Source organism: Carettochelys insculpta, chromosome 5 (genome assembly GCF_033958435.1).
Source record: "Carettochelys insculpta isolate YL-2023 chromosome 5, ASM3395843v1, whole genome shotgun sequence".
Lineage (NCBI taxonomy): Eukaryota > Metazoa > Chordata > Testudines > Carettochelyidae > Carettochelys > Carettochelys insculpta.
The window spans coordinates 20,880,738-20,897,996 of record NC_134141.1 but is presented as its reverse complement, the minus strand read 5'-3'; the positions used below and the strand labels follow the sequence as shown (position 1 = coordinate 20,897,996).

Here is a 17,259-nt window from a genome sequence, read left to right as displayed (position 1 = left end):
CAAAATATTTTTGGATCATAAGATTGGATAATTATTTATTTCTTCATCTCAGACAAGACCACTCAATACAGGAAAATATCAGTCCAAAAATCTCCAGTAGATTTTAGGCCATCCGATTGAAAGTTGACTGAGTGGCTTCTGATTTTACACCCATGTCTTATAAGCAAATGTGGCTTTTGTAAGCTCCACTCACACAGTTGTTTGCATCCCTGATTCAGCAGTGAGAGAGTTGGCTTTCCAGTGGCTTCTGCTCCAGAACATAAAGTCCTTTTAGCCTCATGAACACACTGCTCTTGGAGAAAGATTGAAGAAAATGTTTTCTCCTGTAGGGATAACACTTCAGACACGTGGACTCTCCAGTTAGGAAGGGACTTTTTCACAGACCCCGAGACGCTGCTTCCCTAGATTTTCCTCCTCCTTTTCCTTCTCAGAACTCCAAGATACAGTGAACTTTACTGGATTATGATAGGTCTGATTGGCTAGGAACCATTGTTTCAAATTGAGCAAAGGAGGATATTTCCCTGTTCCTCTAGATTTTAGGGGGAAGATGAAAAAGACGAGTGTGTCTCATTCTGGGCCAAAGCAGATTGAGTCTAGTAGAGCTAGATTCATCTTCCAGTGAACAGTAAACTTGCTGGGGAAAAAAGTGTTTTTAAGGGCACTGAAATGTTATTGAATTTGGCAAATAGTTTTGCTGATTTGATATGCTTTGGTAAGAAAACTAATCTGTTTTTTGTTTTGAAATGAATAAACTTTTGTTCCAGATTTTTCATGTAGGTCAACAAGCCAAAACACCTGGATTTTCTTTAACTTGACATCTTTAAATTATGATTTGAAGATTTCAGTAGCTTAAACAAGTTTATGGGTCAATTAAAAGAGTGGTAGGGTGAGATTCTGTGGCCTGCAATGTACGTGTGGTGAGACTGTATCATTGTTCCCCAAACTTCTGAGAGAAGCAACCCCCATACCACTGCTTGTGCCCCTCCTCCAGAGCAAATTAGGTGGGAGGTCACAACTCCCTCTTTGGGGACCTCTGGACTGTATTGTCATGATGATAACTTCTTGCCTTAAAGTATTTTGAGTTGTTAAGGACATCCATCCAAGAATTATTTTTCAACACAAAAGATAATTTTCAAGCCCAGCTCCAGAATTTGATCTCAATAGAAACTTTGCTTTTTACTTGTCAGTTAGTTTCCTGACGTGTGTCTGTCCTGCACTCTATCACTATCTGCAGCAACTGTTGCATACTTTGTGTGGTCAGTGAGGTGAAATTTCACTTGTGTCATAATCTTGGAAGAAGACTGGCATGGCAGGGAGAACTTTGAAAGAAAGTAAAGAGCTCCTGAGTCTACTATGAGATCTCTTTCTCTTATACATATGAGTGTAGTGACATGAGAAGATAAAGTCAAAGGTCAATCTACAAATTATTCAATAAGTACTTTCTCTGTAGGGGTAAAGGTACACAGTACAGGTTGGACGTCCCTAGTTTGGTACCCTCTAGTCCTGACCAGTCCCAAACAAGGGAGTTGCTGGGCCCAGGTAGGTCAATTCTGATCACTGCCACTGCTCCCACACCTCCTCCAGCCCAGTTCCTGGCCCTGGCTGGCCCTTTCCTCCCAGCTGCTGCAACAGCTCTGCTCTGGACCCTGGCCAGGCTGCCGGGCACTGGCTCCTCTGCTGTCAGCCTGGCAGGGCCCCATTGCTGCCTGACTCCCAGCTGCAGGGACTCTAGTCCCTGTTTAGAGAGGTTCAACCATTACCAAGACAGTGCTGTCATGTGTAACAGGCTGTATCTTTGAAATAGATCTGCCATATAGTTTTTTTTAGATGTTGGTGCATTCTTCTTCTAAGTGCTACAACACTCATGCTTTTGAGTTGGTCGGATGCAGCTTTTGCATGAAAGGCACTGTAGGTCTTCTCTTGGTCTTTTTCAGTAAACATGCTAGTATTTTTTAAAATATATGAAATGTTTCATTTTTGTGTGTATGCTTATTGCATGTTCCGTTTTATGTTTTTCATTCCTGTGATAAAGAGCAGAATTAATCTCAGAAAAGGAAATTATTCTTAATAAGAGTTACCTGGGACTGAGCCTCCTTGAGTCAGAAAGATCTTTGAAATAAGTTTTTTCTTAGAAAAAAAGTTCTCTAAATTTTTAAATTTAATTTTTATTTTGTCTTTGTATACTTAGTCAATGTTTTTTTTTTGTTTGGGCATTTGAATTTTTTTCCTCTCTTGCCACTATTATGTATTCTATAACTGCAAAACATTCATTGTAGTCTTGTGAATTATTCAGCTTGGCAAAAAAAACTGTCACGTTTTCTTCTGCCTAGGCCAAACTATGATTTTCTTAAATTGAGTAGTATCTGACTTCATATATAGCCCCATTGACTTCACTGGACTAATGAAGAAAGATATTTAGTATTTATAACAGTGTCACAATCTGCTTCTTCGGTAGCAATGGGAAGGAACAGTAATCCGTAACAAAACATTTGCCTTCCCTTTAGCAGCAACCCTTCCATCCCTAGTGTTTCTGAACTTGCCCATTGAACTCATGTCATTGCTGTTTTACAGAACTAGGAGGGCAACTCCAGTTTCTTACAGTAACTATAATTTTAATTATTCTTGGACCCCCAAGACATTAGAAAAGCCTAAAATTAAAAGGGGAATGTCAAACAAGTATTCATTTTGCAACAGCTCTCCTCTTTTTGCTGGTACAGATAACTACTGCTCATTCTGTAAAAATCACGTGTATTTTTTAATAGGCTTGGACAACTTGCTACAATAGCTGGGATAGACCAATCTGATTTTGGTTTGTTGGGCCATCCTCAAATGAATTCTACAGTCACCAAACCTGATGTTATACAAAAAGAGAAATCATTTGAAGAAGAAAGACAAGAACGCACATGGAATAAAAAAGTAAGTGTGGGAAAAATCTGAAGAATGATCGTGGCAATCAAGTTTATGTCCTGGTTATTGCCCCACTGTAATTGAAATTCATACATAAACGTTCCTTAGAGCTTCAATAGTAACAGAGAGTAAGCTGTGCTAGTCTATACACTATCAAAACAAAAAGCAGTCAAGTAGCACTTTAAAGACTAGCAAAATAGTTTATTAGGTGAGCTTTCGTGGGACAGACCCACTTCTTCAGACCATATCCAGACCAGAACAGACTCAATATTTAAGACACGGAGAACCAATGATTTGTCCTTTTTCTGATTTGTCCTCCTTGCTTACTGTTTTTGGTTCTCCGTGTCTTAAATATTGAGTCTGTTCTGGTCTGGATATGGTCTGAAGAAGTGGGTCTGTCCCACGAAAGCTCACCTAATAAACTATTTTGCTAGTCTTTAAAGTGCTACTTGACTGCTTTTTCTTAGAGCTTCAGAATCTCTTCTGTCCTTGCAGAGAAGGGGCATGTGTGTGTCTGTGTATAAAATAAATGTCTGACTATGGAACATTAGTGAAGTTTCTAAGTCGCCTATTAGTAATGCAGGTTATTCCAAACCAGTACAAGTACCACACCATTGTGAATGTGTTGGAGAAAAACATTTTTAAATGATGTATTTATTGTATGTCTAATACTTAAAAGCTAAGTTCACTTAGCTTGATTCCTATTATGTAAGCTTTGGAAAGAGAAGAGAATTACTTGTACAATTTAGAAACATCTATAGATTACCTAAAGTGGTGTTAGATAAAGCTGTTACTACAACTTTAAAATCTGATGTTAGAAACAAGTAGTGTGTATTCTATAGAACAGTTGGGAACTTCCCTTTCACTAGTATAAATTTCTCATGTGTAGCCGTGATTTGGGGATGAGGGGTAAGATGTTGAATATGCATTACTCCTGGACAGAATATTGTCTCTACTAAGCATTGAACAAGTATAAATTTGTAATACTGATACAATAAGGCTTTGGAGCATGTTCTGCAAATTAGCAAACTTTGAATCTATTGAACTAAAGGGAAATGAATTCCAAAGTCAAGAGCCCTTCAGTAAGAACACATTTTAAAGATGTGCAGATCTAGGACCTATCAACTTGAGTGTTCCAGAGGATCTTAACTGCTAGGATAAAAAATTATTCGGTATCCAAAGCTTTGTCTATACCAGAAAATTGTGCTTTCTTACAATATCATTGTAATCCTCTAGCATAGTTATAACCCACTTCACAGCTAAAGTTAAAAGTACTTCAAATGGTTTACAAATATGCTGCCAGCTGCAGAACACCATAGATTTATGAGGACTAGTCTACACTCTAAATAACTCAAATCAGTTTTAATTAAGTTGAATGAGCTGTAAAACAAGTTGAACTGTTACTGTAGACCAGCAATTCCCAACCTTTTTCAGACGGACCCATTTTGACAATTCAGGAAGACTTGGTGATCTAAGCCAATTCAAAAATGGGTGCAGGGGGAAGCAGAGCTGTCACTAGCTAATTTTGCAACTGAGGCAAGAACATAAAATTTGTTTATATATTCACAGTTAGATATTTCATAGAAAAAGGGAAAATACATTAATAATAAAATAACACAGATGACACCAAGATGATACCAAGCTGGGAGGGGTTGCAACTGCTTTGCAGGATAGGGTCAAAATTCAAAATGATCTGGACAAATTGAAGAACTGGTCTGAGATAAAGAGGATGAAGTTTAATATGGACAAAGGCTAAGTGCTCCACTTAGGAAGGAACAATCAGTTTCACACATACAGAATGGGAAGTGACTGTCTAGGTAGGAGTATGGCAGAAAGGGATCTAGGGCTTATAGTGGACTACCAGCTAAATGAGTCAACAGTGTGATGCTGTTGCAAAAAAGCCAAATATGATTCTGGGATGCATTAACAGGTGTGTTGCAAACAAGACAACGCTCTACTCTGCACGAGTTAGGCCTCAGTTGGAGTATTGTGTCCAGTTCTGGGCACCGCATTTCAAGAAAGATATGGATAAATTGAAAAGGGTCCAGAAAACAGCAGCAAGAATTATCAAAGGTCTAAAGAACATGACCTATGAAGAAAGGCTGAAAGAATTTGGCTTGTTTAGCTTGGAAAAAAGGAGGTTGAGCGGGGACATGATAGCGGTTTTCAGGGATCTAAAAGGGTGTCATAAGGAGGAGGGAGGAAATGCATTCTTCTTGACCTCTGAGGATAGAACAAGAAGCAGTGGGCTTAAACTGCAGCAAGGGAGGTTTAGGTTGGACATTAGGGAAAAAGTTCCTAACTGTCAGGGTGGTCAAAAATCGGAATAAATTGCCTAGGGAGGTTGTGGAATCTCATCTCAAGATATTTACGAACAGGTTAGATAAATGTCTATCAGGGATGGTCTAGACAGTATTTGGTCCTGCCATGAGGGCAGGGGGTTGGTCTTGATGACCTCTCAAGGTCCCTTGTAGTCCTAGTATTCTATGATTCTAACACTACATTTATTATAGCTAATTATTACTTATAGTTGAGCTGAGTTGTGGAGGGGGAAGGACCCTCATCCCCAAACCGCTCCCCCAGCTTAAACCTCACACTCAGAAGCTGGAGGGGCTTTAAGAGCCACATACAGCTCTGAGCTGCTGGAAACCCTTAACAAATCTAACCATGACCCATGTTTGGGTCCCAACCCGTCGATTGGGAATCCCTGCTGTAGATGAAGATTTTGTTGCTAGAACTAATTTTGCAACTGATTTTGTTTTAGTTCTGGCCCCAGTAGCCTTGTCTTCCACTGGTTTTAAAGTTGGTTTGAATTTTTTGGAAACTTAACCCAGTATAGGAAAGGCCTGGGTTTTGTTTTTACTTTTTCTTTTTTTCCCATAGGCTAAATGTTTTGTTTTTATTTGAACTTTTTCACTTTGGAGAGTATTAGTGTGCATTCATATTGGCACTAACTGAAGGGTTCATCTAATCTTCCCGCTGCTGTCTGGTGGTTTTGGAGCAAACTTTTTATGTTAGGGCCCCCAACCTCTCTCATGTAATCCAAACTAATGGAAATTTCACTTATGTTCATATGGGGAAAATAAGTATCTAGAATATAAAAGCTTAATTAATTTGTATACAAATGGGAATACACATACATAAAAACAGTAACATATTTCAACATTTTTAATCAGATGGATGAGCCTGAGGCCCAGCAGCCAATCGTGCTGCGCCCCCCTTATGACATTTCACACTCACCCCTCCCTGAGGAGGCCTGCTCCCTACTTTGCTCAACCCTCATCTAGGCAACCAGGAGTCCCAGTCATGCACCAGGACATGGATTGTGCGAGGAGATTTGTGGGATAGCTACTAAAAAAGGCATTGCAATGTAAATAATTTAGGACAACATGGCTACGTCTACACGTGCCCCAAACTTCGAAATGGCCATTCAAATGGCCATTTCGAAGTTTACTAATGAAGTGCTGAAATGCATATTCAGCGCTTCATTAGCATGCGGGCGGCCGCGGCGCTTCAAAATTGACGCGGCTCGTCGCCCTGCGTCTTATCCAGACGGGGATCCTTTTCGAAAGGACCCCGCCTACTTTGAAGTCCCCTTATTCCCATGAGCTCAAAATCACATGAGCTCATGGGAATAAGGGGACTTCGAAGTAGGCGGGGTCCTTTCGAAAAGGAGCCCCGTCTGGACGAGATGCGCGGCGGCAAGCCACATCAATTTTGAAGCACCGCGGCCACCCGCATGCTAATGAAGCGCTGAATATGCATTTCAGCGCTTCATTAGTAAACTTCGAAATGGCCATTTGAATGGCCATTTTGAAGTTTGGGCACATGTAGACACGGCCCACTAGTGAGAACACAAGGCAAGTCTGTAATGGTTTTTAAATAATTCAGCATGGCTGCTGTGACTTTCATAACTCATTTTTCCTTCATTTGGTTCAGTACAATTGGTGAGGTCCAAAATAAATGCAAGAAGTGAAACTCTTGCAATGTGCCTGTTTCCTTTTCCTTGGTTTTCCCCAATCACTCCCAGTATCACTGTCCTTCCTAAACTGAACTTGCTGGAAAAAATAAAGGATGTTCTAAAAATGCTCCCCCGCCATCCAATTTCATTATGTATGTATGTTAGATAACTGTGCAATACTACAATAGTACCATATATTGAGTTAGTGGTTTTCTGGATTCATTAAGCAATTTGATTTTAATTTGAATCTTTTGCTTCAGAATGTTGATGAACACCGCAGAGTTTCTCTTCCTGGTTTCTTCCATTCCCAGGTTCTTATGAATAATTCCTGTGCTGTTCCCAGAGAAATACAAGAATTTCATGTTGCTGTTCAACAGCCGCAAAGCTCATGGGAAGACACTGAAGCTCAAGTAGACAATCAAAGAAAGAAAGAGGAAATATCCAAAAATAGCAGGCCACCATCCTCTGAGAAGAGTGTCACATTAAGTGAACAGACAAAAGGACATTCCTTGAAGCAATCAGCAACTAGTCATCATTCATTCTCTGATTCCAATGTAAATCTGAAAAGTAGAAGTAGCAGAAAAATCAGTGCTACTTCTAGTGAAGAAAGCCAAAACTGTTCCTCAAAAAAACACATCTACAGAACAAATGAAACTGGAATGGCAAATGTTGCAGCCAAAAATCAAAGTAAACTCCAGACAGCAGACCATTCTGAAAATGATACAGAAGGATTTGATTCTGAAATACAAGAAAGTATCCATAGCATGAAAAGCATTTGAAATGAGTCTAAAAGAAATTTCAGGTTTATCACATGAATAAATGTTTTTGAGAGAAATGTATGCTTTGAAAACTTTATAAAACTTTCCACACTTTTTACTGTTAATTGATATAATTATAATCTTTTCTCATTACACAGTTTTTAGCAAAACCAAATGAAACATCATTAGAATGGCACCCTAGAACGCTAAGTTTAGAAAAGCTCTGAGATGGTGTGTGTGTTTGATTTGCTATGCAGTACAAATTACTGTAGATTTATTAAATAATAAAGTTTTGATCCAATACAATGAATGGGACAGGACTACTGGTAATTATGATTTGCATTTTCACTTAAGTTGACCATATTTCAAACTATAACAGTGGTTATTACATATCCACTGATGTCTAACACAATGTGACATATTCTTCCTTCATTGTTTATGTGTAGCTCCCTTTTATAATTGGGGAAAATCAGAGTGAGTCTAAACCCTTTTTATTCAATAATGTGTATTAGAGTTTGGTCTTGTTTCATTGTTACAGACACAAGTGGTTTTGTACATCTTGTCTCTGACAGTAACGTGAATTCAAGTTACAGTACTTTTATTTAAATGATTTTGTTTATTGATTTAATGATTTTAATTATTTTAATTATTTTTTATTATAGAATATAAGCCATAACTCTTACTGACTCAGCTGCAAATTTCTACCATTTTTATTACCTTCAGACGATGGAATATATCTGTATTTAATCAGCCTATATTAGGTGTAGTGATTCTGTTTAAGACACTTATTGACTGAATTCAATCACTAGCATGTCCCACTTAAAATTTTAGTTTCTGAAATAGGGATGGTTATTCTGAAACAGTAAAATTGATTTGATTTGGCTTCATATAGATGGCTGGGAGGAGGGGTTAGTATTGGGATTACTTCCAGCTTGTTGGTTCAAGGCTAGTTAGTGAAGTCTTTCCTATCGACTGGCTGTTAAAAGGTCTTTTTAAATTAATTGTAATCCTAATGGACAAGACTGTTGTTGCAAAAATTCATGTTGCATGTAATTTGTCCTTGTCTTAGTACTCTTAGCTGTGATGTCAATGAGAGAATAAAAATACAGACTGAAAATGAGTTTATGATCCTGCTGAGTAACACAAATGCCTAGGCCCCAGGAAGATAGAACTATCTCCTTGCCATAAAGGACCCTCTAGAAGAGCATTGAGGTATTTTGGTGTGAGGGGTATGTTGTGTTTCTTTCAGTCCATTTAATGACGAAACATGAACTTTCAATGCTTTATGAAATAGTAGCAGCCCCCAAGACGGAAGTTTATTGAATTTAAAAGAAAACAAAATTGAACCTGTTTTCCAACAATACTGTTTAACCATATCTTGTGGGGAACTGCTTCTAGTGGAAATTGTTCTCACACACAAATAGAAAAATATTGAAATAAAATGCAAGCCTGGATGAACCTTTCCTTTCATGTCACAAATCATGAACTGGTGGTGGTACTAAAGAAATAAGAAACTTTCCTGACTTACAAAGAAGTTATTTCTTCTTCGAGTGGTCCCCGTGGGTGCTCCACAGTAGGTGTCGGGCTCGCCCCGGCACCGCGGCTCAGAAATTCTTCAGCAGTCTCCGTCGGGTCGCGCATGCGCCGATGCGCGTCAGCTCTTCGTGCGCTTATGGTCACGTGCGCGATCCGGTCCCCGCCAGTTCCTTCTCAACCGCCAATGGCTGCAGACGGAATCCTCTCTGGCTCCAACGCCCGAGACAGATAAACTCATTTTATTTGTGTTAATAGTTATAATATTAATAGTTAGCAGTTATATAGTTATTATAGTATTAGTTTACCCTGTTTATAGTTCGTTTTAGAAGTACAAGACTGTTTTAAGGATCGGAGCGGCCGCCTCCGGGTGGGCCTGCTAGTTTTGTCAAGCCTTCAAAGTCCAACAGTCGCTATTGTTTGGCAAATAGACTGTTAAGTGTGCTGTTAGCACTTACGGACTCAGAGTTAAATTCTAACAATGTCGTCCCCCAGTTTTAAGAAGTGTGAATCTTGCCGGGAGGCCATGCCTGCTTCTGATGGCCACAGCAGATGCATCCGGTGCCTAGGGGAGACCCATGTTCCCCAGAAGAGCTCCCATTGTTCCAAATTAACGAATAGAGCTAGGAAAGATAGAGAGATGAGGTTAAAGATGCTGCTCTTTGACAAAGCACTTCAGCCTGCCTCGTCAGAGAAGCCCCATAAGGAGGGCTCTTCAGGACTGCACAAGAGGAAGGTGCCTCTTTGACCTCCTCTGTGCAGAAGAAGAGAAAAGCTTCTCCAGCTCGATCCCTGCCTGTTACCTCTGGGAGCGGGACGAGCGAAACAAAGGGCCCGGGCACGCTGGCTTCTTCTGCTGAGAAAGCCGCGGTGCGTGTACCCGCGCAGGGGCCTACAGTTCCTAAGGAAACGGCACCGAGGGCTGTGCAGGCACTGGACAGACCGGCACCGGCTACTGCAGCACCGAACGTTTCGGCTCCGACGGCACCGGAGCAACACTCGGCATGAAGCCCTACGGGGCCGAGCGAAGCACCCCAAGTGGCACCGGGAATGATGGCACCGAGAATGACGGCACCGGGGGCAGCGGAACCTATCACGGCACCCACTACGGTGCTGAGCCCTCCGGCACCGATAAGACCACCAGTGATGCCTGGAAAGAGCAAAAGCTAAAGCAAAGACCCGGCACCGCAGTCCCTCCCCTGAGGTAATTGCGCTGCCATTATCGCTGCGATCCCCACCGGAGATTCGACGAGCAGCAACACCTTCAGCCTGCCACAGACGTCCATCTCCCTTTCTCCAAAGTCCATCTCATGAAGTTGCACACTTCTCACCATCATCTAGCAGAGACCCCATGAGTATTCTCACAGAGGCTCTCCCCATACGTCGGTGTCATCTTGACGGTCACAGCATTCTCTGCATCACCCTTACATCTTTGGGTCGTGGTCCAGGTCCCCATCACCGGGCCCCTGTCCCTGTTGCTATGACCGCCACCATTATACGGGACATCAACATAGGAGGTCTGCATCTCATCATAGATCTCCGTCAACTCCTTCTCAACGCCACAGTGCACAGCTTCCACCTGGGGGAACACCGCAAGTTTCCCAATCAGAGGCTGGATCAAAAGATTTTGAGCCTCACCTCAAAGCTTCAAAAGGGCAACCATATCAATACAGCCAGGATCCCGAGGAACTGGAGAGATACCACAGTGATGCCTCCTCATCCTTTCCAGACGAAGCGGTTGTTCCTGGGGACATTTCCCCCCAAGATGACCTAAAACAATTCCAGGAGCTGTTCAAAAGGGTAGATCAATCTCAGGACATTCAGGTGGCGGAGGTGCAGGAGAAGCACCACAAGCTTCTTAAAAACCTCAGGCCCCCGTCCTCTTCTAAAATAGCTATACCATTGGACGATGCAATTATGGAGGCAGCCACTAACATATGGCAAACTCCGGCCTCCGCTCCTCCTACCAACAAAAGGGCAGACAAAAAGTATTTCGTCCCTGCTAAAGGTATGGAATTCTTGTTTAGTCATCCACAGCCAAATTCGCTAGTAGTCGAATCCTCTCAACATAGATCCAAAACGTCCCAGTACAAATCCGGGGGACTGGACAAGGATATAAAGAAACTGGATCTCCTCGGTAGAAAGGCCTACTCATCATCTACCCTGTTGCTTCGCATGGCTAACTATGCTGCCCATTTGTCGAACCACAATTTCGACAACTACTCCAAACTTACTGCCCTCATGGACTTCCTCCCAGAGGATAAGAACCTGATCCTTAAGGCAATTGTACAAGAAGGCTATGCAGCTTCTCGAGCAGGCGTCCAGATTGCATTAGATGTAGCAGACACAGTGGCTCGTGCCGTAGCCACTGCGGTTGTAATGCGCAGGGAGTCATGGCTCCACACCTCCAGCATTCCCAAGGAGCTACAAGTAAAAATAGCAGACCTTCCCTTTGACAAAATGAAATTATTTGCTGAATCAACCGACTCAGTCTTACACTCTAGCAAAGACTCTAGAGCGACACTTCGGACTTTGGGGATATACACCCCACCATACAGAAGGAAAAAGTTTTATCCTCAACAACGCCGTTATGGTTACCAACCACAATGTACCCACTTTCAACGGGGGTATGATCAGGGACGTCGTCAACAACCACATTACAAGGCCCCTAGACGTCGACCTCAACAAGGCAACGCCTCCTCAGGGCAAAATATAAGACAGCAGGTTTGACGGGTATGTCGAGGGTCGTGAAACCAAGACTGTATCTCAGTGCCAATCTCAGTACATGTTCCATCACCGACTCAAGCCGTTCTACCCACAATGGAAAAGCATCACTTCAGACAAGTGGGTATTGAAGATTGTAAACACGGGATACACGATCCCCTTTCAGTCATTACCTCCACCAAATCCTCCCACTGCACCCCTCCTCAGAGACCCCTCTCACCTACCGGAATTAAGGCGGGAGGCGGACCACCTCCTATTCATAGGGGCGGTGGAGAGAGTACCGGAGCAATTTCAAGGCAAAGGTTTCTACTCCAGGTACTTCCTGACAGAGAAGAAGACAGGAGGGCAGAGGCCCATTTTGGATCTACGGGCACTCAACCAATATCTACGCAAACAGCGCTTCAAGATGACTACGATGGCTTCAATAATCGCGGCATGAGACGACGGAGATTGGTTTGCAGCCCTCGACTTACAGGATGCGTATTTTCATATCGCAATTCATCCAGCGCACAGGCGCTTCCTCCGGTTTATTGTCGGCACAGATCATTTTCAGTACAGAGTCCTTCCATTCGGCCTCTCTTCAGCGCACAGAGTCTTCACCAAGACCCTAGCGGTCGTGTCAGCATACCTGCACAGACAGGGCATTTTCATCTTCCCGTACCTGGACGATTGCCTGCTAAAGGGAGCTTCCCGGGAGGAGGTATTACGGATGATACACATTTACCTCACTGGGCCTCATCATCTACTTTTCAAAGTCAAAGACCGACCCCACGCAAAATATAGATTTTATAGGGGCTTGGATAGACTCTGTCATGTCAAGGGTATATTTGCCCGATGCCCGTTTTCGCGCCATCGAGTCTCTAGTACAACTAATAACATACAGCCCCACTGTCTCAGTCCTAACGTGCTTACAACTACTGGGGCATATGGCAACCACCACGTTTGTAGTACAAAACGCCAGGCTGCACGTGCGAGGATTGCAGCATTGGTTGGCAACCGTATACAAACCCTCAATCCATACCGTTCACAAGATGGTGTCACTCACAACGGAGGCGCGAAGGTCACTAGCATGGTGGGCAGACCCCAAGAATCTACTACCAGGGGTGCCCTTCTGCCAACCACAAATCACTGTTTTCATTACAACAGATGCCTCCCACACGGGATGGGGGGGGCACACATGGACAACAAAACCACTCAAGGTTTATGGTCCCCTGCAGAGAAGACACTGCACATAAACATATTAGAACTCACAGCAGTGTTCAATGCATGCAGGCACTTTCAGAATTATCTGCATGGAAAAGAAGTCAGCGTAAATACCGACCAACACCACTACCATGTTTTATATAAACCGGCAGGGGGGGCCAGGTCTCATACACTCTGTGCGGAGGCGGTCCGTCTGTGGAACTGGTGCATTGCCAACAATAGAACCATAAAAGCTTCATACTTCACCGGGTGTCCACAACGTCAAGGCGGACCAGCTCAGCAGACACTTTGCGTCCACACACGAGTGGCAGATCCGTTCAGACCTGCTTCACCAAGTGTTCCGCAGATGGGGTTTTCCCCAAATCGACTCGTTCGCCACTTGCGACAACAAGAAATGTCCCCGATACTGCTCCAGAGCGGGCATGGGACAGGGGTCTTTGTGGGACACCTTCATGATCCCATGGAAGGGCCCTCTACTTTATGCATTCCCTCCCACAACACTCATACACAAGGTCTTGGAGAAAGCCAAAAGGGAGAGAGCACGCATGATACTCATAGTCCCGACCTGGGATCGGCAACAACGGTTCCCATTGCTTCTATGCATGGCACATCATCGGCCATTTCCCCTACCAACAGTGCCAGACATTCTCACACAGGCTCGGGGGTCAATACTGCACCCGCACCCGCAAAGACTCCGGCTACAAGCATGGTTAATCCATGGCTCAGCGCCCTAGAGACTACATGCTCAGAGGGAGTGCAGCAAGTCCTTGAATGTAGTCGGAGGACTTCCACCAGAAAGACTTATCAACACAAATGGTCGCGTTTTTCCAATTGGTGCTCTTCCAGGCAACTGACACCCCGGGACGCCACTATACCTATGATTCTGGACTACCTGCTACAACTCAAACAAAAGGGACTCTCTCTATCCTCTATAAAGGTTCATCTGGCGGCTATATCAGCTTTTCGGCATGAAGAGGATGGATCAACCATATTTGCCCATCCTGTTGTCTCACGCTTCCTAAAGGGGTTGGTAAATCTGTACCCCCCTCGGAAACCAATACCGCCGTCATGGTGTTTAGACTTAGTTCTACACACACTCTCGGGACTGCCCTTTGAACCATTGGCTACGGTTCCCCTTCGACTACTTACCATTAAAACGACCTTCCTCCTGGCAATCGCGTCAGCTCGCAGGGTGAGTGAGCTCGCAGCCATATGTCCACACCACCCTGCACGATATTCTCAAACGAGTTGGTGGTCTTACGTTTGCACCCAGCCTTCGTTCCAAAGGTCTCTTCAGATTTTCATAGCAACGAACCAATAGTATTGCCCTCGTTCTATCCTAAGCCTCACAACTCGAGCAAAGAGGCACGGTTGCACTTACTGGATGTAAGAAGGGCACTGGCCTTCTACATCGATAGAACTAAGCTTTTCCGGAAAACGGACAGACTCCTAGTGTCCATTGCATCTAGGTCAAAAGGGGAAACACTATCTTCGCAGAGGATTTCAAATCACATGGTGTCATGCATAAGACTGTGCTACAAGCTTCGCGAGACTCCTCTGCCAGTTCCGCCCAGGGCCCACTCCACTAGGGCGATGGCGGCGTCGACGGCCTTCTTCAAGGGAATCGCGCTGAGAGACATCTGCAGAGCGGCGACGTGGTCTTCCTATGACACCTTCGCCAAGCACTACGCCATGCACAGGATGCTTGATGAGGATACACGCCTGTCGACAGCAGTCCTTTCAAGGGCAAGCTGCGCATAAATCGGGTACCCACCTCCTTTTTCCGTGGGGGGTTACTGCTGGGTAGTCACCTACTGTGGAGCACCCACGGGGACCACTTGAAGAACAAAGAGAAGTTACTCACCTGTGTAGTAACGATGGTTCTTCGAGATGTGTCTCTGTGGGTGCTCCACTACCCACCGGTTCCTCCCCACTTCGGAGCTCTGTTTGTGTTTTTCAGAGATGTCCGGAGCGGTTGATCAGGAACTGGTGGGGACCGGATCGCGCACGTGACCGTAAGCGTGCGAAGAGCCAACGCGCATTGGCGCATGCGCGACCCGACGGAGACTGCTGAAGAATTTCCGAGCTGTGGCACTGGGGAAGCCCGACACCTACTGTGGAGCACCCATGGGGACACATCTCGAAGAACCATCGTTACTACACAGGTGAGTAACTTCTCTTTCTGTCGTGAGGAGCCCTTTACATATCTTGTGGGTGATGTCTAGCTTTCTAGTGAGTGATAAACTTCTAGTATGTTATTGAAGCAATGATTTCCTTCAGAGCTTTTAGTTTCAAACTGTCTATTGCAATTTAAAGTTAACCTCTTGCTTCTCTGTAGCCTCTAAATATGAAACATAGAACAAGATCTAAAATTAGTAATTTTGTGTTGTATGATTAACTTGCCTGCATAATGAAATGAACACTTTTTTTTAAATTTTATTTATATAATGTTGCAGATACTGAATGGACTGAAAAGACGCTGTTTGATCTTTCTCCTGTGGATTCTTGTTGTTAAATCATTTCTCTTTAGTATCTTTGATAGATTTGTGGAAGATGAATCCAGAGAAATACTTTAAATAGAAATATCATTATGTAAATATTTTGAAAATAACATTTGTAAAGAATAAAGTACTTGTGTCCTTTTTTTTTCATGAAAGTGGAAAAAGTACAGGCTCAAGAATATGGAAAGGACCCTTCCGAAATCATTTAGTGATTCCACCCCGCCCCCACACCTTACAGATTGTCAGTTTTCAGTCTCAACAAAAATAAGGAACAATGTTATGCTGCCTCTGCGGGGAACCAACAATGGGAGATTGTGACTTGGGAAATTACAGTTGCCCTCCCAGTCCACCGTGCATCACAGAGGAAGTAAACCACAACAAGTGTGCACCCCCACTTCTGAGTCCTATCCACATTCAGGTAATAGCAGAATGATACAAAGGAGTAGAGACCTAAGTCATGATTAGCTCCATTAGTTGACTCTCTTCTCAATAAGCAAAGTGTTTTATCTTCGAGGTGGTTGAAATATTGTCGATGAAAAGATTTTTTTTTCCCATTGAAAAGTAGAAAATGTTCCTCCCTCTGCTCCCCCTAAAATTATGAAATTTGTGTTTTGAAAAACCTTCAGTACACTAGGACTAGGATTGAGACAGGGATGATTTATCTAATTGGTACATTAAATTTATCCATAGAAGAAAGTTCAAACATTTGTGCCTTGCTAGAAGAGCCCAATCTACTTGACTGTTTTCCCCTTAAATAGCTAAAAGGCAACAATATGGAGGGCAAGCAAATATCCTTTTGCTACATAAATCCTGATTTGTCAGACCTCTTCATCATGTGCTTAAGGTTAAGCACATGGCTGAAGAGCTTTACTCAACTGGCACTGTATTTTCCTTAGCCTCTCTGGGTGAGGCCTGTATTCCAATTCCACTTGTTTTATTAGCTTCAAGACCTGGTGGTTTTCTCCCCAGCTCAAGGAGGCTTTTGTATCCATAAGGAACGATATCTGCTTTATAACCAGGTCCATCTGCAATACTTCCCCCTAAAAGATAGTATGAGGGGACCAGGACCACTGCTAACTGAGGAAAGTGAAGTCTCCAAAATCTTTATATTTGTAATTACTTTTTTGTTCTATTATAGACAAAAAGGATCATGGTGTAATATGTGGTCAAGACAACATATTTGAAATGACTTTTTTCAAGATTGTAAAACAAGCAATTGTTTTCCAAATAATTTCAAAATTATTTTTTCTGTGAAATTAGAAGAGCTGTTGGACTCCCTGTTTGATGTCCTTTGCTCCATGGCACCTGCTAGGGTGGCTTTGCTCCTACTGAAGGGGTATGCTCCTTCTTTCAGAAAGGATTGAATGAAAATACTTTGCACCAGCTAAGGTCATGAGTACAGCTACACTCGCCCAGCTCCAACTGTCTCATAGTTGAGCCTATTAATCAGAGGAAGAGGCAGGATTAACCCAGGGCTAAGCCCAAGAATAAATACTCAAAGAGACCAGATTTGTTTGGGCAAAACCACCATCTTCCAGCCTGTAAGAGTGGTATGCTACATCTCTCAGCCGCTACAATTCTATAGCAGGCCATGGCCAAGTTTGAGGTTTCATTTCATGAAGGATCCATGAAGGAATTCTGGGTAACCCTCAAGGAGAACAAGGCTGCACCC

General features: G+C 43.1%; 1 protein-coding gene across 10 annotated transcripts in view; it reads left to right on the top strand.

Annotated features, from left to right (window-relative positions):
- Positions 1-15,877, top strand: part of CEP78 (centrosomal protein 78) — a 54,438-nt gene extending 38,561 nt beyond the window's left edge. For 5 of the 10 annotated variants that reach the window (XM_074994731.1, XM_074994736.1, XM_074994733.1 and 2 more), the window contains 2 exons: positions 2,763-2,916; positions 7,129-15,877. In XM_074994731.1, coding sequence (XP_074850832.1) covers positions 2,763-2,916; positions 7,129-7,647 — 673 coding nt within the window. In that variant the 3' untranslated portion in view covers positions 7,648-15,877. The remainder of the gene's footprint in view (positions 1-2,762; positions 2,917-7,128) is intronic. The other 5 variants (XR_012645633.1, XR_012645632.1, XR_012645631.1 and 2 more) reach the window with 5 other exon arrangements.
- The last annotated feature ends 1,382 nt before the right edge of the window (positions 15,878-17,259 follow it).